The sequence below is a fragment of the Physella acuta genome, unplaced genomic scaffold (assembly GCF_028476545.2).
Source record: "Physella acuta isolate Inbredline_101_S28 unplaced genomic scaffold, ASM2847654v3 ptg000913l, whole genome shotgun sequence".
Classification (NCBI taxonomy): Eukaryota; Metazoa; Mollusca; class Gastropoda; family Physidae; genus Physella; species Physella acuta.
In genome coordinates this window covers 132,740-159,210 of record NW_026732430.1, presented here as the reverse complement: position 1 = coordinate 159,210, position 26,471 = coordinate 132,740, and the positions used below count along the sequence as shown (strand labels likewise).

The 26,471-nt window shown below is 38.9% G+C and overlaps 1 protein-coding gene across 8 annotated transcripts in view; it reads left to right on the top strand.

The window, feature by feature from the left end:
- LOC131953179 (sperm flagellar protein 2) overlaps window positions 1-26,430 on the top strand; it is a 32,477-nt gene extending 6,047 nt beyond the window's left edge. For 2 of the 8 annotated variants that reach the window (XM_059316243.1, XM_059316238.1), the window contains 35 exons: window positions 149-265; window positions 436-538; window positions 969-1,057; window positions 2,108-2,207; window positions 3,054-3,095; window positions 3,385-3,473; window positions 3,586-3,689; window positions 3,970-4,223; window positions 4,497-4,632; window positions 5,211-5,352; window positions 5,580-5,633; window positions 5,831-6,002; window positions 6,553-6,738; window positions 7,022-7,108; window positions 8,201-8,331; window positions 8,644-8,771; window positions 8,977-9,043; window positions 9,386-9,595; window positions 9,863-9,979; window positions 10,454-10,577; window positions 11,180-11,318; window positions 17,078-17,288; window positions 20,433-20,613; window positions 21,033-21,119; window positions 21,381-21,519; window positions 21,964-22,063; window positions 22,765-22,872; window positions 23,255-23,383; window positions 23,562-23,744; window positions 23,904-24,032; window positions 24,175-24,311; window positions 24,905-25,031; window positions 25,663-25,743; window positions 25,836-25,964; window positions 26,171-26,430. In XM_059316243.1, coding sequence (XP_059172226.1) covers window positions 149-265; window positions 436-538; window positions 969-1,057; window positions 2,108-2,207; window positions 3,054-3,095; window positions 3,385-3,473; window positions 3,586-3,689; window positions 3,970-4,223; window positions 4,497-4,632; window positions 5,211-5,352; window positions 5,580-5,633; window positions 5,831-6,002; window positions 6,553-6,738; window positions 7,022-7,108; window positions 8,201-8,331; window positions 8,644-8,771; window positions 8,977-9,043; window positions 9,386-9,595; window positions 9,863-9,979; window positions 10,454-10,577; window positions 11,180-11,318; window positions 17,078-17,288; window positions 20,433-20,613; window positions 21,033-21,119; window positions 21,381-21,519; window positions 21,964-22,063; window positions 22,765-22,872; window positions 23,255-23,383; window positions 23,562-23,744; window positions 23,904-24,032; window positions 24,175-24,311; window positions 24,905-25,031; window positions 25,663-25,743; window positions 25,836-25,964; window positions 26,171-26,239 — 4,401 coding nt within the window. In that variant the 3' untranslated portion in view covers window positions 26,240-26,430. Of the gene's footprint in view, window positions 1-148; window positions 266-435; window positions 539-968; window positions 1,058-2,107; window positions 2,208-3,053; window positions 3,096-3,384; window positions 3,474-3,585; window positions 3,690-3,969; window positions 4,224-4,496; window positions 4,633-5,210; window positions 5,353-5,579; window positions 5,634-5,830; window positions 6,003-6,552; window positions 6,739-7,021; window positions 7,130-8,200; window positions 8,332-8,643; window positions 8,772-8,976; window positions 9,044-9,385; window positions 9,596-9,862; window positions 9,980-10,453; window positions 10,578-11,179; window positions 11,319-17,077; window positions 17,289-20,432; window positions 20,614-21,032; window positions 21,120-21,380; window positions 21,520-21,963; window positions 22,064-22,764; window positions 22,873-23,254; window positions 23,384-23,561; window positions 23,745-23,903; window positions 24,033-24,174; window positions 24,312-24,904; window positions 25,032-25,662; window positions 25,744-25,835; window positions 25,965-26,170 lie in introns of all 8 variants that reach the window. The other 6 variants (XM_059316237.1, XM_059316236.1, XM_059316241.1 and 3 more) reach the window with 5 other exon arrangements.
- Window positions 26,431-26,471: the final 41 nt, after the last annotated feature.

Genomic DNA, 26,471 nt, shown 5'->3' with positions numbered 1-26,471 from the left:
TCAGTTTGTGTTGCTAGTATCTGAAATAATGCCATCTGAATATTATAGTACATTTTCAGCACATTAATGTGTGTTGTGAAATTTAATTTAACCGATTTTTATCACATTAATGTGTGTTGCCAAGTTGAATTTGTCCCACTGGTTTCAGTATATGACAGGAGAATGGGAGCCCCCAGCAGTGAGTGACATCAAGGGACCACCAGAGGAGAACCCAGTGGTGGGACACATTGTACACAGACTGTTTGCCATGGTTCATCCCCCAACTGTGAGCACTTTGTTTCCTAGCTCTCATAACTAATTACATTAAATGGTTGACAATAATAAAAAATTATCGGTTTGAATTTAGTTTAAGATTAACTTTGTTTAGGGCCCTTTCTGTGCCCCTACTAACATAGTTATCTGGCAACTTGTTGAAATTCAGAATTTACTTTTTAGCCCCCATTAGTGCCACCAGAGTTTCCACCTTTCCCTATACGCGCCTGTGTGTTGGGAAAAGTTTTCAGTGGTAAATCCACAGTTATCAAACGCCTTGCTGAGGGTAAGTTGTTTTTGTGGATATGTATTTCATAAAAGATGTATTTTATTTTTAAGGTATTGTATGATTTGAAAAGTAACAATGTAGTTTTGTAAGCTCAAAGCATTGTCATTTATACACCTAAATAGGCTACCTTTTTCTATGAGCACCAAATATAAAATTAGATTTGAGACACCAATTAGGTGACACTATTACTTTCCTTTTAAAACCAATAATTTAAATTAAGTTCTTAATATTCTTTATAAACCAGTAATATAAACTGTTATAAGCTGTTTATGTTCCTTATTTCACCAGTAATTTGAGTAGTTTTGAACATTGATAAACAAATAGTTTCTATTGTTTAAAGCATATTGCTCTTTACCCAATGAATACCATAAATTGTTAAATCTCTTGATATTCCTTATACCCAACTGAATGTGGTCAATCTCCACAGAGCATCGCCTGCAGGTTATAGTGCCAGAGCAACTCATCCAAGAAGCTCTGGAAGCTTACAAGGCAGGGGAAGTTGAGACTGTGGATAAGGTAAGTTGGATCACCTCCCCTTATCTGGGGTTTTATAATTATTTAACTGGACATTTGTGAGCTGTTGTATAATTTTATAACTTGACTTTTGTAAGCTGTTGTTGTATAATTTTATAACTTGACTTATGTGAGCTGTTGTATAATTTTATAACTTGACTTATATGAACTGTTGTATAATTTTATAACTTGACTTTTGTGAACTGTTGTATAATTTTATAACTTGACTTTTGTGAACTGTTGTATAATTTTATAACTTGACTTTTGTGAGCTGTTGTATAATTTTATAACTTGACTTATGTGAACTGTTGTATAATTTTATAACTTGACTTTTGTGAGCTGTTGTATAATTTTATAACTTGACTTATGTGAACTGTTGTATAATTTTATAACTTGACTTAAGTGAGCTGTTGTATAATTTTATAACTTGACTTTTGTGAGCTGTTGTTGTATAATTTTATAACTTGACTTAAGTGAGCTGTTGTATAATTTTATAACTTGACTTATATGAACTGTTGTATAATTTTATAACTTGACTTTTGTGAACTGTTGTATAATTTTATAACTTGACTTTTGTGAACTGTTGTATAATTTTATAACTTGACTTTTGTGAACTGTTGTATAATTTTATAACTTGACTTTTGTGAGCTGTTGTATAATTTTATAACTTGACTTATGTGAACTGTTGTATAATTTTATAACTTGACTTTTGTGAGCTGTTGTATAATTTTATAACTTGACTTATGTGAACTGTTGTATAATTTTATAACTTGACTTATGTGAACTGTTGTATAATTTTATAACTTGACTTATATGAACTGTTGTATAATTTTATAACTTGACTTATATGAACTGTTGTATAATTTTATAACTTGACTTTTGTGAGCTGTTGTATAATTTTATAACTTGACTTATGTGAACTGTTGTATAATTTTATAACTTGACTTATATGAACTGTTGTATAATTTTATAACTTGACTTATATGAACTGTTGTATAATTTTATAACTTGACTTATGTGAGCTGTTGTTGTATAAATTCTCTTTCTCCTCAGACTACCCAGATAAATTTTGAAACCACGCTGTCCCACTCAGGGGAAGAGATTGACCAAGGAGTATCTACTCTCAATGCTGCAGACTTAGCAGATGCTTTAGGTTAGTAGAGTGTTGATGACATGTGTAAGGAGGTAAGTAGAGTGTTGATGACATGTGTAAGGAGGTTAGTAGAGTGTTGATGACAGGTGTAAGGAGGTAAGTAGAGTGTTGATGTCATGTGTAAGGAGGTAAGTAGAGTGTTGATGACATGTGTAAGGAGGTAAGTAGAGTGTTGATGACATGTGTAAGAAGTTAAGTAGAGTGTTGATGTGTAAGGAGGTTAGTAGAGTGTTGATGTCATGTGTAAGGAGGTAAGTAGAGTGTTGATGACATGAGTAAGGAGGTAAGTAGAGTGTTGATGTGTAAGGAGGTTAGTAGAGTGTTGATGTCATGTGTAAGGAGGTAAGTAGAGTGTTGATGTGTAAGGAGGTAAGTAGAGTGTTGATGTCATGTGTAAGGAGGTAAGTAGAGTGTTGATGTCATGTGTAAGGAGGTAAGTAGAGTGTTGATGACATGAGTAAGGAGGTAAGTAGAGTGTTGATGACATGTGTAAGAAGGTAAGTAGAGTGTTGATGTGTAAGGAGGTTAGTAGAGTGTTGATGTCATGTGTAAGAAGATTAGTAGAGTGTTAGGGACGGACATGAAAGTAACATTTATGTGCATGTATTTCAATTTAAACAGTTTTAAAAGTTTGTTTTAACAAACATAGTAATAACATTTGGTAAAAAGATTTTCTCTCTTCACAAACTTGTGTTTAGTCTGTCCAGTTACATCATTCCCAATCTTCAGAACAACCATTTGTTCATTGTTGTTCTAGCTTTTCTTGTTTTATTCCACCTTAAGATTTTAAACATTGAACTAAACAGGCAACTTTCTTTTTCCAATGATTTTTTTTTATATTTACAGAACAGCACTTACAAACAACAGAGAACAGCAGTATCCCTACAGGTAGTTGTGCTGCTTTAACCCTTTACTCCATTTATGTTCACTCAAATATTAACAAAAATGAAACTCAAAAAAGTGTTTAACGCTGTGTCTGGATTTAATGGAAAATGTTTATAAAAAAAATTCAAGAACATAATCTATAAAACCAAAAGACATCTTAAGCTGATTTTTTAAAATATTGTGACTGGAATTTAGTAATGCATTAAATCCAGTTATGTTCAGAAATTAGAGATAAATACAATCAACCAGAATTGAAGTACCTCTCAAAGAAACTTAATTTTTGTCATTTTAGCTTCTCATGACACCCCAAAATCAGTTGACAATATGAAAAATTCCCCTCATGTGTTGATTCACAAGGAAGTTGTTCAGATAGGACCAGAGGTCAGTATCAAAAAATATTTTATCATTTTTCTGAATGTGTGAACAGCATTGAGGTAAAAACTCAACACAAAACTAATAAGCAAAAAAAAATAGGTTTTATTTTTTCTTACAGCCAACAGCAAGAGCAAAACTTGGAGAAAAAGCCATGAAGTTTTTGAAAAAAGGCAAACCAGTGGAAGACCAAGTAGTTATTGATATAGTTATAGAAGCTATAAGGTAACTACTTGACAAAATAGTTGTTGATTTAGTTATTGAAGCTGTAAGGTAACTGTTTGACCAAATAGTTGTTGATATGGTTATGGAAGCTATAAAGTAACTGCTTTATGAAATAGTTGTAAAAGGCTTCATCTACAAATATTTGTTTTACATTATAATCCTGTTAATTAGCAATCTGAAAATTGACATTAAACATGCTTGAATATTGTGATGGAATGCTATTAACAGCCAAGCAGCATTGGCCAACATTCTTAATCAACGTTTGATTTGTGTTGGCTAGAAAAATCCCAGCAGGAACAGGCTGGGTGCTAGATGGCTACCCACATACTTACGCTCAGGCTAAACTCTTGGAGAAAGCCCTCAGTGGCATTGACACGGCTAAAACTGACTCCAAGACCAGGATCAGCAAATCCAGTCTGGTCAATGACCCTCGACCTGCTCCCCCTCCACCGGATCCACCAAGTGGAATAGATGTTGTGGTGCTGTTTGACATACGAGATGAGCTGTGTCTGAAACGAGCAGCAGGCAGAACTGGTAGGTCATAACTTGGTGGCACATGATGCTAGAGTTCAGCTGTAGTTATAGACTTGAAATGTATAACATAAGTATTCACGTTATATTTGTTAAAAGTAATTGTTGAAAAAGTGATTTTTTTTTCAATTGATATTGTCTGCAAGAAATATATTTTTATTTCTTATATATTAAAAATTTTTGAATAAAAATCTGTTAGATAATTAAAATGTTTATATTGAATGTGATATATTTAAAAACTTTTTACATTTGGCCTGCAAATCCTGTTTGTTTCAGAGCAAGTCCAAGCTGGCAAGTCTTACCATGAAGAATTTGAACCTCCCCCAGAGGGAAGCGCCACAGGTGTTGGGAAAGTGGAAAAAGTTCAACCTGTGGTTGATCCATCATTTGATCAGGAACAAATCCAGACAAGGTGGGGTTACTTGTCCGGTCACATTTTAAAAAATATATCAGCTTTTGATTCCTTACAGTAACAAGATTTGATTGATCACAATACTCAATAAAAATAAGGAGATATCCCACAAATGTACTATAGTAGCAACTAATTAATAGTTAAAGGTTAATGACTTGACATTCAGGACACCACAGTTAATGATGGTAATAATAGGAATTGACAAAGGCTCCCTCACAGTTTTGTGGGTTTATTTGTATAGATCTGACAATTGAATATATAATCAATGATGCAGACAGGGCTTCCTCACAAGACAAAAAATGGACTTTTAACTCAACTTTACAGCCCTAAGGACTAGACAAGACTATTTGTTTCATCCCTCAACCATTGTCTTACACAAAAACACAACACCACTTTTAATACGATGTTTACACATTATTTTATTTATTTCTCATGCAAACAATTTTCTGCAGAACACAAATATTCTCGATTTCATGCCTAAAAAATGTTCTAGTATTTTGGTGCATTTAAGCATTTTAAACTCTTATTAAAACTTCCTATGAAGTAAAAACCCTTTTTGTTGCATGGTTTTATTACAGGATCACTGGATTTGTTGACCATTGGCCGAAGCTAGAGAAGTGGTTTGTGAAGTTTGGAACTTTGAAAACAGTTGATGCAAGCTTGGAGAAGGAATCTCTCTATCTGGAAACTGAAAAGATCTTTGAAGATATTATTTGCAGGGTATAAAAAAATCTTTTATTTGACGTCTTTGAGATATTTAAAATATTAGGGGCACTAGAAATCTGTCCATGCCAAATAGCTGTGAAATGAAATTTAAATTTGTATTAATCATCTTGATGATTTTAATTTTGTTTATTAAAACTGACCTAGGTCATAGTTCATACTTCTGATTTTTTAAATTTGCACATATTTTCAAGTTAAAAAAAACATTTGCAATTTACTTTCAGATTGAAAACAGAGGCAAAGAACCAGAAGTTGAAAAAATATCAGAAGACAAGGCAGTGAGATGAAATTCTGTATTAGTTTATTGATACTGCTAATGTATTAGGATGAAAAGTTCATACTAAAATTTGTCATATGACTATATACTCATTTTATCTGCTAAAGTAGTAAGATAAAAATTACAAAAAAATTCGGAAGGTTTTTTAAGGTTGTGTGTTAGTAAAAAAATGTATGTAAAAGATTACATTTATTTTAGATATCAGATGCCCCACCCGGGGCTCCACCAAGTGCAGCACTAAATGCAGCACCAAGCAGTGTACAGCAGCCTCAAGGTGAACCAGCACCAGGTGGACCTGAGCTCCACCCTTCATCACGCCCCACATCAAGATCTGCATCAAGACCCCTCTCTAAAACAAGCAGCCATGCAGGTAGGATATTTTTTTTAGAAAAACTAGCAGCCACGCAGGTAGGATATTTTTAGAAAAATTAGCAGCCATGCAGATAGGATATTTGAAAAAAAAACTAGCTGCCACACAGGTAGGATATTTGAGAAAAACTAGCATCCTTGCAGGTAGGATATTTGAGAATAACAAGCAGCCACGCAGGTAGGATATTTTAGAAAAACTAGCAGCCATGCCAGATATTTGAGAAAAACTAACAGGTAGGATATTTGAAAAAAATGCTCAAACCTATTATTAATTGGATTAAATTATTATGTTCCCAGTGAAGTGAGAATTATTTTTGGTGGTATTGTATTTAATGGTAATTAAAACACTATGCCAGTTGGTATTCTAAACAAAAATAAAACAATATTAATTTCTAGTCTCATCTAATAATAGAAGTATAAAATTTAAATAAATAAATTCCCTCATATTTTTACAAGAATTCCTTATTGATATAACAAATAAAATTGAAAGTAGGTCACTACTAGGTTTAGGTTTCTGCTTTAGAAAAATGATTTTGTCAAATTAAACCTAGATACCCGCGGGACTAGTACTGCAGAAAAGACTGCAGCAGAATCAAGTTTAAATGAAGAGAAAAAAACATCTCTTGAATCAAAAAAAGAAGATGAAGTGGAAAAAAAACTATCTGAGCCAAAGCTCGGTGATGTAGAGTTTGATGTAATCTTAAAACTTGATATGCCAGTTCCAGCTAAGATTGCAGGTTTGACGAGCTTATATAAGTTACAGTTTCTTCTAAGGTTTTCTTTCAGTTATTGTTGATTTCTGCATTAACTTGTTGATTTGTTCTTAGGCCTACTTATAAAACCTCTTTTTGAAATAGAGGTTTATTTACTTAAGTTAACTTTTCAGGTATTACAGTTTGTATTTTTAAAATATAACTACTCAACAACTGAATTTTGTGCAGCAATGACCTGCAATAAATATGCTAATACTGATCTAGATAAAGTAAAACATACTTATTTTAAAAATACGAATTGGTTAAGGTTCTGCTAAAAAAGAAAAAGATAAAAAACCAGGATCACCAAAAAACAAAAAAGCTGAGGGCAGCAGTAAAGGAAAAGGAAGTAGAGGTGAGACCTCTTGGGGTGCCAGTAAGAAGTGAAAACTAATCCAAATTAACATTAAAAGCCAACTAACTTTATCTCCTAACCTTTGTATCACACATTTAAACTCTGCATAACCTCCTGATTGACCATTTTATAAACTATTATGCTAAACTAACATGATTTCAATTTCTCTTAACCTATTAATCTTTGACTAAAATTCTTTTCTTAGCCATACTATTTGTTTTTATAGCTGTACAACCTGTTTAACAATAACATTTACTATTTTGTAGCCAAAGTTGGGCCTATACCATGTCAGTTTGTATTCTTTGCAATAACCCGAAAAGCTTAAGTCAATTTATTCCTTATCTAATACTAATTTACCTTTAGTACTAATATATATTTTTTCTCATACCCCTCCCCCCCCCCCCGACTGTTTTAATTATTAATTCTATTTTAATTGTTATTCCTGTTTTAAAAATGTGTAAAGTGTTATAGATGCTGTATATAATCAAAGGGAGCAAGAGATTATATCCTTTCAATCCACACCCCCCTTCCATTCAGGTTAGGGTTATGGATAGGGATTAAATTAAGTTTGGGGTTAGGGACTGGATATGGAGATTGGTAGGAATAGGTATAAGTATAATATGTATTTCAAGGTGGGTATTGATATGGGGTAAATGGTGGGGGTTTGGGGGGGAGGAAGGAAGGGTTAGACCCATAAACACAAGTCAATTTATTTTTTTAATCAGATTTTTTTGCCTTTTTTATATTATTTTGGTTTCAATTTTGTTTCATATTTGAGTGCACTGTTGTTTATATTTCAGTTAGGTTGAAAAATTTTATTTACCAATATTTATCATAGTTTAAAGTTTTCAATTATACTAAAATTGTTTTCTTTTTCAGAGCTTTTTCTTATTTATTTTAATATTTAATCTAATTTTTATACTATAACTAATTTTTTTTACATAGGCCTACTTGGAAGTTTTTACAGTATATAATAAATTTTGTGAAATACATCTTTATTATTTTAAAGTATAGACCTTGTCGATCATTTTACAGAACCACAACTTTAACCGTTTTCATATGTTTGTTGTAAAACGACTTGTTTTTAACCAGGCAATTCCCCTAAGACATCCAAGAAGTCCAAGACACCAGAACCAGAGCCAGCACCGGAGATACCTGAGGGACCACCCCCTATCAAACCTGGGGATGAACAGTGGAATTTTGTTGACTTGCCCATCGATTTTGTGAGTGTCAGTGGTGTCATTTGTTGACTTGCCCATAGATTTTGTGAGTGTCAGTGGTGTCATTTGTTGACTTTGACTTGCCCATAGATTTTGTGAGTGTCAGTGGTGTCATTTGTTGACTTGCCCATAAATTTTGTGAGTGTCGGTGGTGCCTTGAAGATGAAAGATTTATATTTGCGATTATTTTAGCTTACATTAAATTAAGAAAAAATGTATAGTCATTTTTTTTTTTAAAAACCCTGCACTATTTTTATTCAATGTGTAAAGAGTAATGTCAAAATGATTGTAAATATTCATAATGAATGTAAACAGGAATTAGCTAAAGTCTTAGCCGCTCACTGGGAAGAATTGGAAAAAGCCTATGTCAATAACACTAAAGAAGTTTTCCATAAGAACAGGCTAGAGAGAGAAAATATATATCGCTATTTTTATCAAATTAAGTAAGTGAAAAATTTATTATTTTACAATAATCAAACAAAACCGTAAAGGTTTCTGGAAAGCTGGAAACAACAAATTAAATCATGAACACTTGATTTGACTTATTAAATATTGTATTTATTTCATGAAATGTATGGGGTAAAAAAATTAATTCATTTAGGCCTAATATTAAAAATTAAATTGAATGTTTTGCTGCATGTATTTTAGAAAAAATTACATGGAGTATTTGCAAAGGCCAGATTGTAAACAAGAGTATGTGGAACAGTGGCAACAGGTATGCCAGATCAATTTTGACTCTTCCAGTTTATATTAGGACAAGCATTCTATTTTTACATTGGAAACAAAAACTTTTTGTCAATCTTGACACTACCAGTTTATATTAGGACAAGCATTCTTATATTTACATTGGAAACAAAAACTTTTTGTCAATCTTGACACTACCAGTTTATATTAGGACAAGCATTCTATTTTTACATTGGAAACAAAAACTTTTCCCCCTGATTACTCGTATGTCAGAACTCAACTAACAAAATTGTATCCACTGTTTACTTTTATGACCAACTCAAAACCAACTTAACAGTCTGTGTGTCCCCCCCCCCCCCCCACCCCTACCCAGACCTACAACAGTGTCCCTGATGACATGCGCGATGACGAGGAGACGAAAGCTGAGCTGCACCAACAGGTGGACAACCTGAGGGAGAAACTCTGGAACATCTGCGATGACAGGAAGGAGCAGGCGGAGAAAGAAAGGGAGGCAATCATAAACGATGGTTGGTTGGATGACAGAATCGGACTTCTGTCCAACAATTACCTGACTTTGATGCAGGTAACTGTCACATTGTTTGGTAAACAGAAGTTAATTTTTTAGCAGCTCGTCTTCTTAAAATAGGAAAGTGTAATTTTGGTGAATCGATATGAAAGTGTAATTTTGGTGAATTGATATGAAAGTGTAATTTTGGTGAATTGATATGAAAGTGTAATTTTGGTGAATTGATATGAAAGTGTAATTTTGGTGAATTGAAAACATGAAAGTGTAATTTTGGTGAATTGAAAATATGAAAGTGTAATTTTGGTGAATTGAAAATATTGCCAGGCAGAAGTAGACAGACTACAAGACACAGTCCGTCTGCTGAAGGATTATTACACTGGTATGGATGGGCAGGTGCCTGACGTGCTCAACCCTGACTATCACAGAGTTCCATTGTTACAGGTATGTCTGGTTCTACGCCTTCACTGACAGCTTACATATGACTGACAGCTTACATAATATGACTGACAGCTTACATAATATGACTGACAGCTTACATAATATGACTGACAGCTTACATAATATGACTGACAGCTTACATATGACTGACAGCTTACATATGACTGACAGCTTACACAGAGAGCATACAGTTGACTGGTAGCTTACATTTGACTGACATCTTACATTTGACTGACAATGTATGCTTTACTGATACCTTACACTTGATTGACAGCTTACACTTGACTGAAATTTTACACATGCAGCTTACACCATCACCTTACCCTGATAACTTACACATCACTGAATCAACAGTTTAATTTTAATTTTGAAAATTTTTGTACTCATGCTTTCATTTACATTTTAAAATTCCTATTAAAGTTGCTTCCATGTTCAATAGATTAATCTACAATAAACATTGGATACAAATAATTTCAGCTTTCATTTGAAGCAACTGCTAGTTCAGAGTCTTTGATAGCAGAACCAGTTGAGCAGTTAGAGGCAGCAGAAGAGACTTCCAATAGGTCATCTTTTAGAGCCAAGTCCCCAAAAGATAAAGACGGTTGGTCTAAGTTTAGTTAACTTTTAGAACAAAGTCTCCAAAAGATAAAGACGGTTGGTCTAAGTTTAGTTAACTTTTAGAGCCAAGTCCCCAAAAGATAAAGATGGTTGGTCTAAGTTAAGTTAACTTTTAGAACAAAGTCTCCAAAAGATAAAGATGGTTGGTCCAAGTTTAGTTAACTTTTAGAACCAGGTCCCCAAAAGATAAAGGTGGTTGTATACATTTAGTTAACTTTTAGAACAAAGTCCCCAAAAGATAAAGGTGGTTGTATACATTTAGTTAACTTTTAGAGCCAAGTCGCCAAAAGATAAAGATGGTTGTATACATTTAGTTAACTTTTAGAACAAAGTCTCCAAAAGATAAAGATGGTTGTATACATTTAGTTAACTTTTAGAGCCAAGTCGCCAAAAGATAAAGATGGTTGTATACATTTAGTTAACCTTTAGAACAAAGTCTCCAAAAGATAAAATGGTTGGTCTAAGTTTAGTTAACTTTTAGAACAAAGTCCCCAAAAGATAAAGATGGTTGTATACATTTAGTCAACTTTTAGTTAACTTCACCTATTATTCTACTCACTCTGTTAACTTTTGTTTGATTTTTAGAAGGTCCCCCAAGATCCCCCAAATCCCCTAAGGGGTCAAGGTCGTCTAGGACATTGTCAGGCAAAAAGAAACCTGGAGATAAGGAAACCCTCCTGCCAGAGCTGCCTAAGTCTTCAGATGGAATAGGCAGGAAAATAATGTAAGTGTCCAGTCTGATGTTGGACATGGCCTTTATCCAGTCTGATGTTGGACATGGCCTTTGGAGGTGTCCAGTCTGATGTTGGACATGGCCTATGTCCAGTCTGATGTTGGACATGGCCTTTGTCCAGTCTGATATTGGACATGGCCTTTGTCCAGTCTGATGTTGGACATGGCCTTTGGAATGGCCTTTGTCCAGTCTGATGTTGGACATGGCCTTTGTCCAGTCTGATGTTGGACATGGCCTTTGTCCAGTCTGATATTGGACATGGCCTTTGTCCAGTCTGATGTTGGACATGGCCTTTGGAGGTGTCCAGTCTGATGTTGGACATGGCCTTTATCCAGTCTGATGTTGGACATGGCCTTTGGAGGTGTCCAGTCTGATGTTGGACATGGCCTTTATCCAGTCTGATGTTGGACATGGCCTTTGGAGGTGTCCAGTCTGATGTTGGACATGGCCTTTGGAGGTGTCCAGTCTGATGTTGGACATGGCCTTTGTCCAGTCTGATGTTGGACATGGCCTTTATCCAGTCTGATGTTGGACATGGCCTTTGGAGGTGTCCAGTCTGATATTGGACATGGCCTTTGTCCAGTCTGATGTTGGACATGGCCTTTGTCCAGTCTGATGTTGGACATGGCCTTTGTCCAGTCTGATGTTGGACATGGCCTTTGGAGGTGTCCAGTCTGATGTTGGACATGGCCTTTATCCAGTCTGATGTTGGACATGGCCTTTGGAGGTGTCCAGTCTGATATTGGACATGGCCTTTGTCCAGTCTGATGTTGGACATGGCCTTTGTCCAGTCTGATGTTGGACATGGCCTTTGTCCAGTCTGATATTGGACATGGCCTTTGTCCAGTCTGATATTGGACATGGCCTTTGTCCAGTCTGATATTGGACATGGCCTTTGGAGGTGTCCAGTCTGATGTTGGACATGGCCTTTGTCCAGTCTGATGTTGGACATGGCCTTTGGAGGTGTCCAGTCTGATGTTGGACATGGCCTTTGTCCAGTCTGATGTTGGACATGGCCTTTGGAAGTGTCCAGTCTGATGTTGGACATGGCCTTTGGAGGTGTCCAGTCTGATGTTGGACATGGCCTTTGGAGGTGTCCAGTCTGATGTTGGACATGGCCTTTGGAGGTGTCCAGTCTGATGTTGGACATGGCCTTTGTCCAGTCTGATGTTGGACATGGCCTTTGTCCAGTCTGATGTTAGACATGGCCTTTGGAGGTGTCCAGTCTGATGTTGGACATGGCCTTTGGAGGTGTCCAGTCTGATGTTGGACATGACCTTTGTCCAGTCTGATGTTGGACATGGCCTTTGGAGGTGTCCAGTCTGATGTTGGACATGGCCTTTGGAGGTGTCCAGTCTGATGTTGGACATGGCCTTTATCCAGTCTGATGTTTGACATGGCCTTTGTCCAGTCTGATGTTGGACATGGCCTTTGGAGGTGTCCAGTCTGATGTTGGACATGGCCTTTGTCCAGTCTGATGTTGGACATGGCCTTTGGAGATGTCCAGTCTGATGTTGGACATGGCCTTTGGAGGTGTCCAGTCTGATGTTGGACATGGCCTTTGTCCAGTCTGATGTTGGACATGGCCTTTGGAGGTGTCCAGTCTGATGTTGGACATGGCCTTTGGAGGTGTCTAGTCTGATGTTGGACATGGCCTTTGGAGGTGTCCAGTCTGATGTTGGACATGGCCTTTGTCCAGTCTGATGTTGGACATGGCCTTTGGAGGTGTCCAGTCTGATGTTGGACATGGCCTTTGTCCAGTCTGATGTTGGACATGGCCTTTGGAGGTGTCCAGTCTGATGTTGGACATGGCCTTTGGAGGTGTCCAGTCTGATGTTGGACATGGCCTTTGGAGGTGTCCAGTCTGATGTTGGACATGGCCTTTGTCCAGTCTGATGTTGGACATGGCCTTTGGAGGTGTCCAGTCTGATGTTGGACATGGCCTTTGGAGGTGTCCAGTCTGATGTTGGACATGGCCTTTGTAGGTGTCCAGTCTGATGTTGGACATGGCCGTTGGAGGTGTCTAGTCTGATGTTGGACATGGCCTTTGTCCAGTCTGATGTTGGACATAGCCTTTGTCCAGTCTGATGTTGGACTTGGCCTTTGTCCAGTCTGATGTTGGACATGGCCTTTGTCCAGTCTGATGTTGGACATGGCCTTTGGAGGTGTCCAGTCTGATGTTGGACATGGCCTTTGTCCAGTCTGATGTTGGACATGGCCTTTGGAGGTGTCCAGTCTGATGTTGGACATGGCCTTTGGAGGTGTCTAGTCTGATGTTGGACATGGCCTTTGTCCAGTCTGATGTTGGACATGGCCTTTGTCCAGTCTGATGTTGGACATGGCCTTTGGAGGTGTCCAGTCTGATGTTGGACATGGCCTTTGTCCAGTCTGATGTTGGACATGTGTCCAGTCTGATGTTGGACATGGCCTTTGTCCAGTCTGATGTTGGACATGTGTCCAGTCTGATGTTGGACATGGCCTTTGGAGGTGTCCAGTCTGATGTTTGACATGGCCTTTGTCCAGTCTGATGTTGGACATGGCCTTTGTCCAGTCTGATGTTGGACATGGCCTTTGTCCAGTCTGATGTTGGACATGGCCTTTGGAGGTGTCCAGTCTGATGTTGGACATGGCCTTTGTCCAGTCTGATGTTGGACATGGCCTTTGGAGGTGTCCAGTCTGATGTTGGACATGGCCTTTGTCCAGTCTGATGTTGGACATGGCCTTTGGAGGTGTCCAGTCTGATGTTGGACATGGCCTTTGTCCAGTCTGATGTTGGACATGGCCTTTGGAGGTGTCCAGTCTGATGTTGGACATGGCCTTTGGAGGTGTCCAGTCTGATGTTGGACATGGCCTTTGGAGGTGTCCAGTCTGATGTTGGACATGGCCTTTGTCCAGTCTGATGTTGGACATGGCCTTTGTCCAGTCTGATGTTGGACATGGCCTTTGGAGGTGTCCAGTCTGATGTTGGACATGGCCTTTGGAGGTGTCCAGTCTGATGTTAGACATGGCCTTTGGAGGTGTCCAGTCTGATGTTAGACATGGCCTTTGGAGGTGTCCAGTCTGATGTTGGACATGGCCTTTGGAGGTGTCCAGTCTGATGTTGGACATGGCCTTTGTCCAGTCTGATATTGGACATGGCCTTTGTCCAGTCTGATGTTGGACATGGCCTTTATCCAGTCTGATGTTGGACATGGCCTTTGGAGGTGTCCAGTCTGATGTTGGACATGGCCTTTGGAGGTGTCCAGTCTGATGTTGGACATGGCCTTTGTCCAGTCTGATGTTGGACATGGCCTTTGTCCAGTCTGATGTTGGACATGGCCTTTGGAGGTGTCCAGTCTGATGTTGGACATGGCCTTTGTCCAGTCTGATGTTGGACATGGCCTTTGGAGGTGTCCAGTCTGATGTTGGACATGGCCTTTGGAGGTGTCCAGTCTGATGTTGGACATGGCCTTTGGAGGTGTCCAGTCTGATGTTGGACATGGCCTTTGTCCAGTCTGATGTTGGACATGGCCTTTGTCCAGTCTGATGTTGGACATGGCCTTTGGAGGTGTCCAGTCTGATGTTGGACATGGCCTTTGGAGGTGTCCAGTCTGATGTTGGACATGGCCTTTGTCCAGTCTGATGTTGGACATGGCCTTTGTCCAGTCTGATGTTAGACATGGCCTTTGGAGGTGTCCAGTCTGATGTTGGACATGGCCTTTGTCCAGTCTGATGTTGGACATGGCCTTTGGAGGTGTCCAGTCTGATGTTAGACATGGCCTTTGGAAGTGTCCAGTCTGATGTTGGACATGGCCTTTATCCAGTCTGATGTTGGACATGGCCTTTATCCAGTCTGATGTTGGACATGGCCTTTGGAGGTGTCCAGTCTGATGTTGGACATGGCCTTTATCCAGTCTGATGTTGGACATGGCCTTTGGAGGTGTCCAGTCTGATGTTGGACATGGCCTTTATCCAGTCTGATGTTGGACATGGCCTTTGGAGGTGTCCAGTCTGATGTTGGACATGGCCTTTATCCAGTCTGATGTTGGACATGGCCTTTATCCAGTCTGATGTTGGACATGGCCTTTGGAGGTGTCCAGTCTGATGTTGGACATGGCCTTTATCCAGTCTGATGTTGGACATGGCCTTTATCCAGTCTGATGTTGGACATGGCCTTTGGAGGTGTCCAGTCTGATGTTGGACATGGCCTTTGTCCAGTCTGATGTTGGACATGGCCTTTGTCCAGTCTGATGTTGGACATGGCCTTTATCCAGTCTGATGTTGGACATGGCCTTTGGAGGTGTCCAGTCTGATGTTAGACATGGCCTTTGGAAGTGTCCAGTCTGATGTTGGACATGGCCTTTGGAGGTGTCCAGTCTGATGTTGGACATGGCCTTTGGAGGTGTCCAGTCTGATGTTGGACATGGCCTTTGTCCAGTCTGATGTTGGACATGGCCTTTGTCCAGTCTGATGTTGGACATGGCCTTTGGAGGTGTCCAGTCTGATGTTGGACATGGCCTTTATCCAGTCTGATGTTGGACATGGCCTTTGGAGGTGTCCAGTCTGATGTTGGACATGGCCTTTGGAGGTGTCTAGTCTGATGTTGGACATGGCCTTTGTCCAGTCTGATGTTGGACATGGCCTTTGTCCAGTCTGATGTTGGACATGGCCTTTGGAGGTGTCCAGTCTGATGTTGGACATGGCCTTTGGAAGTGTCCAGTCTGATGTTGGACATGGCCTTTGGAGGTGTCCAGTCTGATGTTAGACATGGCCTTTGGAGGTGTCCAGTCTGATGTTGGACATGGCCTTTGGAGGTGTCCAGTCTGATGTTGGACATGGCCTTTGTCCAGTCTGATGTTGGACATGGCCTTTGGAAGTGTCCAGTCTGATGTTGGACATGGCCTTTGGAGGTGTCCAGTCTGATGTTGGACATGGCCTTTGGAGGTGTCTAGTCTGATGTTGGACATGGCCTTTGTCCAGTCTGATGTTGGACATGGCCTTTGTCCAGTCTGATGTTGGACATGGCCTTTGGAGGTGTCCAGTCTGATGTTGGACATGGCCTTTGTCCAGTCTGATGTTGGACATGGCCTTTGGAGGTGTCCAGTCTGATGTTGGACATGGCCTTTGGAGGTGTCCAGTCTGATGTTGGACATGGCCTTTGTCCAGTCTGATGTTGGACATGGCCTTTGGAGGTGTCCAGTCTGATGTTGGACATGGCCTTTGGAGGTGTCCAGTCTGATGTTGGACATGGCCTTTGTCCAGTCTGATGTTGGACATGGCCTTTGGAGGTGTCCAGTCTGATGTTGGACATGGCCTTTGTCCAGTCTGATGTTGGACATGGCCTTTGGAGGTGTCCAGTCTGATGTTGGACATGACCTTTGTCCAGTCTGATGTTGGACATGGCCTTTGGAGGTGTCCAGTCTGATGTTGGACATGGCCTTTGTCCAGTCTGATGTTGGACATGGCCTTTGGAGGTGTCCAGTCTGATGTTGGACATGACCTTTGTCCAGTCTGATGTTGGACATGGCCTTTGTCCAGTCTGATGTTGGACATGGCCTTTGGAGGTGTCCAGTCTGATGTTGGACATGGCCTTTGTCCAGTCTGATGTTGGACATGGCCTTTGGAGGTGTCCAGTCTGATGTTGGAGGTGTTAGTGTCACTATTGAAATTATTTCTTCCCTGGTCTTAAAAACAAACAAAAGAGGTTTAAAAAAATATTGTCTAAACTTATCTTGACCATCTTTAGTGACAATGTGTTTTTATGTGATCAGCATCCCCTTGGTATCTCGTCGCATGACAAACCCAGATGTTGACCCTAAAGTGTCATCCACACCCATTAAAGATAAGAAAGACAAGAAAGGACCCAAGAAATCAACAGAGGATGTTTTTGTTGGCATAGATGAGACCGCTGTACCCGCAGACGGTGATGAGAAGATGATCTTTAATGGCTACATGTATGCTTTACAGGGAATCATCAATTTGGTGAGTTGGTCATTTGTTTGGGTTGGTCATTTTGTTCATTGGCCTTTTTACATTATGTTGGTCAATTTGTTGGTAAGTAATTGGGTTCTCATATTGCCATATATTGGGTTCTCAGACTGCTCTATGCTGGGTTCTCAGACTGCTCTATGCTGGGTTCTCAGATTGCTCTATGCTGGGTTCTCAGATTGCTCTATGCTGGGTTCTCAGACTTTGCTGGGTTCTCAGACTGCTCTATGCTGGGTTCTCAGACTGCTCTATGCTGGGTTCTCAGACTGCTCTATGCTGGGTTCTCAGACTGCTCTATGCTGGGTTCTCAGACTGCTCTGTGCTGGGTTCTCAGACTGCTCTATGCTGGGTTCTCAGACTTTGCTGGGTTCTCAGACTGCTCTATGCTGGGTTCTCAGACTGCTCTATGCTGGGTTCTCAGACTTTGCTGGGTTCTCAGACTTTGCTGGGTTCTCAGACTGCTCTATGCTGGGTTCTCAGACTGCTCTGTGCTGGGTTCTCAGACTGCTCTATGGTGGGTTCTCAGACTGCTCTATGCTGGGTTCTCAGACTTTGCTGGGTTCTCAGACTTTGCTGGGTTCTCAGACTGCTCTATGCTGGGTTCTCAGACTGCTCTGTGCTGGGTTCTCAGACTGCTCTATGGTGGGTTCTCAGACTGCTCTATGCTGGGTTCTCAGACTGCTCTATGCTGGGTTCTCAGACTGCTCTATGCTGGGTTCTCAGACTGCTCTGTGCTGGGTTCTCAGACTGCTCTATGCTGGGTTCTCAGACTTTGCTGGGTTCTCAGACTTTGCTGGGTTCTCAGACTGCTCTATGCTGGGTTCTCAGACTGCTCTGTGCTGGGTTCTCAGACTGCTCTATGCTGGGTTCTCAGACTGCTCTGTGCTGGGTTCTCAGACTGCTCTATGGTGGGTTCTCAGACTGCTCTATGCTGGGTTCTCAGACTGCTCTATGCTGGGTTCTCAGACTGCTCTATGCTGGGTTCTCAGACTATGCTGGGTTCTCAGACTGCTCTATGCTGGGTTCTCAGACTGCTCTGTGCTGGGTTCTCAGACTGCTCTATGCTGGGTTCTCAAATTGCTCTATGCTGGGTTCTCAGACTTTGCTGGGTTCTCAGACTGCTCTATGCTGGGTTCTCAGACTGCTCTGTGCTGGGTTCTCAGACTGCTCTATGCTGGGTTCTCAAATTGCTCTATGCTGGGTTCTCAGACTTTGCTGGGTTCTCAGACTGCTCTATGCTGGGTTCTCAGACTTTGCTGGGTTCTCAGACTTTGCTGGGTTCTCAGACTGCTCTATGCTGGGTTCTCAGACTGTTCTATGCTGGGTTCTCAAATTGCTCTATGCTGGGTTCTCAGACTTTGCTGGGTTCTCAAATTGCTCTATGCTGGGTTCTCAGACTGCTCTATGCTGGGTTCTCAGACTTTGCTGGGTTCTCAAATTGCTCTATGCTGGGTTCTCAGACTTTGCTGGGTTCTCAGACTTTGCTGGGTTCTCAGACTGCTCTATGCTGGGTTCTCAGACTGCTCTATGCTGGGTTCTCAGACTTTGCTGGGTTCTCAGACTTTGCTGGGTTCTCAGACTGCTCTCTGCTGGGTTCTCAGACTGCTCTATGCTGGGTTCTCAAATTGCTCTATGCTGGGTTCTCAGACTTTGCTGGGTTCTCAGACTGCTCTGTGCTGGGTTCTCATACTGCTCTATGCTGGGTTCTCATACTGCTCTATGCTGGGTTCTCAGATTTTGCTGGGTTCTCAGACTGCTCTATGCTGGGTTCTCAGACTTTGCTGGGTTCTCAGACTGCTCTATGCTGAGTTCTCAGACTTTGCTGGGTTCTCAGACTGCTCTGTGCTGGGTTCTCAGACTGCTCTGTGCTGGGTTCTCAGACTGCTCTATGCTGAGTTCTCAGACTTTGCTGGGTTCTCAGACTGCTCTATGCTGGGTTCTCAGACTGCTCTATGCTGGGTTCTCAGACTGCTCTATGCTGGGTTCTCAGACTATGCTGGGTTCTCAGACTGCTCTATGCTGGGTTCTCAGACTGCTCTGTGCTGGGTTCTCAGACTGCTCTATGCTGGGTTCTCAAATTGCTCTATGCTGGGTTCTCAGACTTTGCTGGGTTCTCAGACTGCTCTATGCTGGGTTCTCAGACTGCTCTGTGCTGGGTTCTCAGACTGCTCTATGCTGGGTTCTCAAATTGCTCTATGCTGGGTTCTCAGACTTTGCTGGGTTCTCAGACTGCTCTATGCTGGGTTCTCAGACTTTGCTGGGTTCTCAGACTTTGCTGGGTTCTCAGACTGCTCTATGCTGGGTTCTCAGACTGTTCTATGCTGGGTTCTCAGACTTTGCTGGGTTCTCAAATTGCTCTATGCTGGGTTCTCAGACTGCTCTATGCTGGGTTCTCAGACTTTGCTGGGTTCTCAGACTGCTCTATGCTGGGTTCTCAAATTGCTCTATGCTGGGTTCTCAGACTTTGCTGGGTTCTCAGACTTTGCTGGGTTCTCAGACTGCTCTATGCTGGGTTCTCAGACTGCTCTATGCTGGGTTCTCAGACTTTGCTGGGTTCTCAGACTTTGCTGGGTTCTCAAATTGCTCTATGCTGGGTTCTCAGACTTTGCTGGGTTCTCAGACTGCTCTGTGCTGGGTTCTCATACTGCTCTATGCTGGGTTCTCATACTGCTCTATGCTGGGTTCTCAGATTTTGCTGGGTTCTCAGACTGCTCTATGCTGGGTTCTCAGACTTTGCTGGGTTCTCAGACTGCTCTATGCTGAGTTCTCAGACTTTGCTGGGTTCTCAGACTGCTCTGTGCTGGGTTCTCAGACTGCTCTGTGCTGGGTTCTCAGACTGCTCTATGCTGAGTTCTCAGACTTTGCTGGGTTCTCAGACTGCTCTGTGCTGGGTTCTCAGACTGCTCTGTGCTGGGTTCTCAGACTGCTCTATGCTGGGTTCTCAGACTGCTCTATGCTGGGTTCTCAGACTTTGCTGGGTTCTCAGACTGCTCTATGCTGGGTTCTCAGACTTTGCTGGGTTCTCAGACTGCTCTATGCTGAGTTCTCAGACTTTGCTGGGTTCTCAGACTGCTCTGTGCTGGGTTCTCAGACTGCTCTGTGCTGGGTTCTCAGACTGCTCTATGCTGTGTTCTCTAGGTTGCTACTGAGATTCAGATAGTTGAGGAGGAAGCTGAGAAGCAAAGAGAACTAGAAAAAAACAAAGAGAAGGAGAAGGCTTCCAAAAATGTGAAAGTAGGAAAAAAAGGCGGCAAAGACAGAACACCGTCACCAAAGAAAGGAAAAAAAGAACCAGAAGTGGCTGCAACTCCCCCTCCAGGTAAAATAATTTTATTCCTGTTTTCTAATTATGGCGCTACAGTAGCTTAAAAATGAAGATGAGGTGTATTGGTAGAACCAATGTTGACCACATTTTTTTGAAAACTATTTTGTGAAATTAATTTGAAAAGCACAAATAGACCACTGATTACAAAAAAGATAAAATTATTTAGCATTTCAAAGAAATGTAAATTTCACTTGTATACTTTACAAGTATATTTATGTGAAGAAAATCATTATATTAATATTTTTAAAAAATTCTTTTTAGATGTTTTCAAAAGTTACATTTTAAGAGTTTCAAAGAAAGAATTTTGTTTTCAATAAAATTATTGTTTTTCACCTTTTATAATCTTGATTTTTAGGCTATTCTATAAATTCTGTTGTTTATACTGTTTGATTTTAACAATCTTGTATTTCTAGGCCCTACTATGAGTGAAGAGGAATTAGAGAAAAAGTTAATCAAGGATCGTGAAAGAGAAGAATATATATTTGCTCTGAAGGCTGAGGGTAAGCATGATTAAATCTTTATGTAGCCAACAACAGATTTAATCAAATTTGCGTATTTATTATTTTTCATATGAATTTTTGTGAAATAAAGACATTTTGAAAGCTAAAGAAAATTTGTAGAATTAACCAAATTGTGTTATTTTATTACATGCAAAAGTAGGGATTTTCATCACTAAAAATGTGTTTAAATAATATCTATAAGTAAAATAGTAACCTCTGTTTATAAAATAATTACATTACATTTTTTTTTTTTAATTTTAGAACAAGCAGCAAAATCAAGGCTAGAATTGATTAAGGTACTTGCTTGTGGAATAATACGAGACTTGAAATGTAAAGCTGACGATGTATTTAAAGACATGAATGATTGGCTAGGTGCAAGATTCTTGAAAGAAATGGAAAGGTAGATGTCACTGTTGAATGTTATCTACACATTTGATATGATTATAAACAACAAACACATTTTTAAAAAAAAACAAGTTTGTCCATAAATGAAGTCATTCTTAGAATCTTAGAGGAGGAATGGTTTTTTTTTAAATTTTTTGTGATGACATGTGATGATGGAGAAGGCTTTGATCTATTATGTAAGCTAAGCTTAAAAGTAAGAGAATTTCTGGATTGCTCCCGTCCCATTTATATTAGCAAACATTTGTTAAATTAAATAACTTTAAATTTAAATTCAGCTACCCTTAAATTTTTATTGAAATAATTATTTCTTTCATAAAAGCCAAAGACCAGAGCTAAATAAGTCTGATATAGTAACAAGTGTATTGCTAAGTTAATTGTTTAACAATTTTAACTATGTTAGTGGTATACATACTTTATTCTTTATTTGTTTTAAATTCAGTATTGATCAAATGTCAGAAGTTATGCGCAATGTCATTGAGAACAAGGAGAAAATTAAATATGAGATTGTGATTAACCAGGACCACTTTATGCTGGATGAGGTAAAATATAACAAATATAAAAACTTTAATAAGCTTTTACACGCACTGAAAATACGTAACTAAAACAAAGTTGCTTTCAATAGTAGAGTTGCTTGCTAATGAAAGCTTATACACATTTTAGTCACCAATGTTTTTATTGCAAGATTTATTTTTGTTTTAGTAATTATGAAATTTGAAAATAGCAAGTCGATATTTACATTTTTGAAAAAAAATTAGTAGGCCTACTTTACCTTTTTACATTCCCTTAGTTCTTAATGAGCTCAACAAGACTAAAAATATTTGCTTTAAAATACAATCAGTAGTTTGCGATCTCTAAAAGACAGCTCTCAGGAGCTAAACCAACCATCCATGACCACTGTTCACCAGCGTTGGCTAGTACTTAATTTTGATATTTCCCCTTTTTGCTACTGAATTTAGTAGTCTTTTAATTTAAAATTCAATGACTGATTCAATATCTATTTTGATATTCTTGCATTGACATAAAAACTAATGCTCTGGAAAGTTGAAAAAAATTGTTGCATTAGACTTAGGTAAAAATTGAGTTACAGGATTTGCCACAAACCCACAAACAAACAGACTGACATTGGAAAGAAGATACAAACTTTTAAAATTTATTTACATTAAATTTATTCTATTTATAAATGGACGTTATTAATGGGTAACCTCTTAGGAACTAAAATTCGCAACTCTCTTCTTCACAGGAACTGAAAGTGTTGAAAACTCCCAGTCCTCCGCCAGTTGAGCCACATGAAGAAAGGCCAATGCCTGACCTGTTCACAATACAGCAGCTCACCACACTGTATGAACATGTAAGCTCTGAAAATATGATGAAACATTTCCAATTCACAGCTAACAACAATAAATAGGCAAATCAAATTTTAAAAAAATTAAAAACCTCAAAAATAACTTTGAAAAGAAACAACCTATCAAAAGTAAAAGTGCTGGTCATCCATTTTATCAATTTCAATACTAACTAATTCCCTACATTTCCTGAGCACTAATTCCCTACATTTCCTAAGCACTAATTCCCTACATTTCCTGAGCACTAATTCCCTCCTTTTCCTGAGCACTAATTCCCTCCATTTCCTGAGCACTAATTCCCTCCTTTTCCTGAGCACTAATTCCCTCCATTTCCTGAGCACTAATTCCCTCCATTTCCTGAGCTCTAATTCCCTTGTTTCCCTGACCTAGTTTCAGACCATCGCACCAAGTGGCACCATCTCCACCAAAGCCTTCACTGAAATGTTTGAGATGCTGGTCTCAGTGGCTCACGGGACGGAATCTTTGCCAGACTCTTGGATGCATCTGACGTCATCTCAGGTAGTTCCAAGCACTCTTAATGTCACAGACAGTTCCATAATTATCTAAACACATCTTTATGGCAGTAACAATCAAGACAAAAAGTTTGTTTTCCCTTGTTTAACTTCAATGAAAGAGGCAAAATGATCTCAAGCAAATGCCAGAGGTTTTCATCAATCTTCCTTATGTGTACTCACAGATAACTGACTTGGCCCAAGCGCTATCATCTGACACTGACTATGTTGACTGGCGCCGTTTACTGGTGACATTGTGTTACCCTATACCCATACCCAGCCAGCAAGAACTCCTCGATTGTCTGAAAACATTTAAAGCCATGGACCAGAAGTCAACTGGCAAAGTTACACGAGAACAATGGCATAGGGTGAGAAATAATTTGCGATCAAATCTAGTCAACAATAGGTTATGATAATAATTATGAATTAAAAATTTATAAACAAAATTATTTCTATAAATTTTGCTAACTTTTTTTTCAGCTATTTACATCTTTAAAATTAATCGTAAAATTTTGTTTTTATCTAAGATGCAACTTTGGTTCAAAAAACCGGACTTTGTGGAGTCTTTTGATAGGGTGACGGAACTTCACAATCTTTTGTTTGAAATGTTTGCTGACCACACTGGCTCTCTGTCATTGCTGGACTACATGAGCTTTGTAAGTTGTTTCACGTCCAATGATGAAGTAACCAATTATTTTCTTCCACTTTTCAATTGTTGGCATTTTACAAGAAAGAAAATGAGCTTGATTTATAAAACGTGTCATATTTTAAAATTGTGTTCTCTCTCAATAAATACAGTTGATGTACTTCTCTGCATGTCCAAATTACCATGAAGGATTTTTGCATGCTCTAAGTTTGGCTTGTGGACACCACATGCCCAGATTGGGCAAGCCACTGGTAATGCCTTCAGAGAGAGCTCCCAGTGCCATGGAAAGGTATCACATTCACCTCATTGAAAACATTTCTAAACTGGAAAGGTATCACATTCTGTCTTACCTCATTGAAAACATTTCTAAACTGGAAAGGTATCACATTGTCTCACCTCATTGAAAACATTTTAAACTGGAAAGGTATCACATTTTGTCTTACCTCATTGAAAACATTTTAAACTGGAAAGGTATCACATTTTGTCTTACCTCATTGAATACATTTCTAAACTGGAAAGGTATCACATTGTCTCACCTCATTGAAAACATTTCTAAACTGGAAAGTTATCACATTCTGTCTCACCTCATTGAAAACATTTCTAAACTGGAAAGGTATCACATTCTGTCTCACCTCATTGAAAACATTTCTAAACTGGAAAGTTATCACATTTTGTCTTACCTCATTGAAATAATATTTCTAACTGCTGGTTGTAAAGCTGCAAGATACCACTTGTTAATCAGCTCAACTCAGACATTTTTCATTGTCCTGAAACTATTTTGACACGCTATTTAATTTAGTAGTCTTGACAAAAAAAAGTATATTATTTTTTTAAAAAAGACATAACAAATTTTTTTCTGACTGATTTGATGCACAATTTTAGCATCCATGATGGTGGAGATTATAAGGATGATGACAAGTGTCACCTGGACACAGAGCCACTGATGTCCAGTGAGCCAATACCACAGAGTGCTGTAGATGCCTTAGTCCCTGTGGAGGCCTTGTATCAGGTCAGTTCATTACTTAGCTATGACCTCAGCACTAACAGAGTAGTTGCTCTTTTTTTTAAGCCTCTGTGTTTATGGTTGTTGGTAGTCAAATCATGTAATTCAGTTCTGATCCTTTTCTTAAGTCATGATTTATTTCAAACTACCGATATTTGCATTTCTAATACCAATAAAATGTCAATTTTAATCTACTTAGATATTAAATTAGTCGCTTAGCTTAAAAGATTATTAAAACAGATGGGAATGTTAACACATTGGTTAGCAAATCTTCGAGCCAAGATGGAAACTAATTAAGGCAGATCAAGCTTGTTTAGAATTACTAACTTACAGGTTTTAGTCTGAATGGGTGTAAACTTAATTGAAATTGATTATTATAGAATAAATAGTTTTATGGTACTGGTCTAATTATTTCTAAAAACAGTATTTACTTGATATATTTAAAAAAATTAGAAAATAACACTGTCAAACCTTACTGCAAGAAATCTTTTCAGTAGATCATCAACAGGTTTTACTAGTAATAACTGAAGAAAATTGTATTCATGCTCATATTTTAGGGCATTCAAAAGTAAAAGTCAGTTACTATGCTTTATTAACTGCTTCAAATGATGAAACTAAATTAGGTTCATTTTTTTAGGTACTACACCACGGAGAGATCACTCGAGGTGACAGCTACAGATTCACTTCATCGGCTGATCCAGAGGACCACACCTCTCTTGTGAGTCCTATCTACTTCACACAATCTCACACAGGATTTCACATCTTTATGTCAAATTTAATTTTAAACACAATTGTCATTGGCTGTTTCAGGAAAAACTGAGTGCTGTCTACCAGGAACTGAATGATGATGATAGCACTTCTCCCATTCCCTATAGGATTCTCATTGAACATCCACTCATTCAAGATGTTATCATGGCATGCAACAGATTCAAAGCTCTGGTAAGATTCTAGTTTTTTTTCTCGTTTCACCAAATTTAACTCATAAGTAGACAGCTCCAAGTTAGGTTCCTAATTGACCAAGCTTATCAAATATTACAATACACATTAGGAAAGATTACACATTTCTAATTAAAACATTACTTGTATGATTTACAAAATGAAACCATTATTTGGCAGCAGTTTCATTCAACATTATCTTTTTTCAGGATATTAGAACAATGGTGCCAGGAGCTTCTGTGGACACAGATAATTCTAGTATGAAAACCATTGATTGACACTAGCAAGTTAACTGTGTGTAATTATAGTCTTACCTGAATGATGGCACCATTTCCTAACATTGAAATCACAAATTGTATACTGATAATATACCTTATTATAACATTCTTTAATTCATTGACTTGAATCCAGATGTCTGGTGTTTATACAACTTTATCAGAGTGAAATATAAATGAAATAAATATTTGTTAAGTTATTGTGAAAAAGAGTGCCTGTTAATTAAGTTTTATC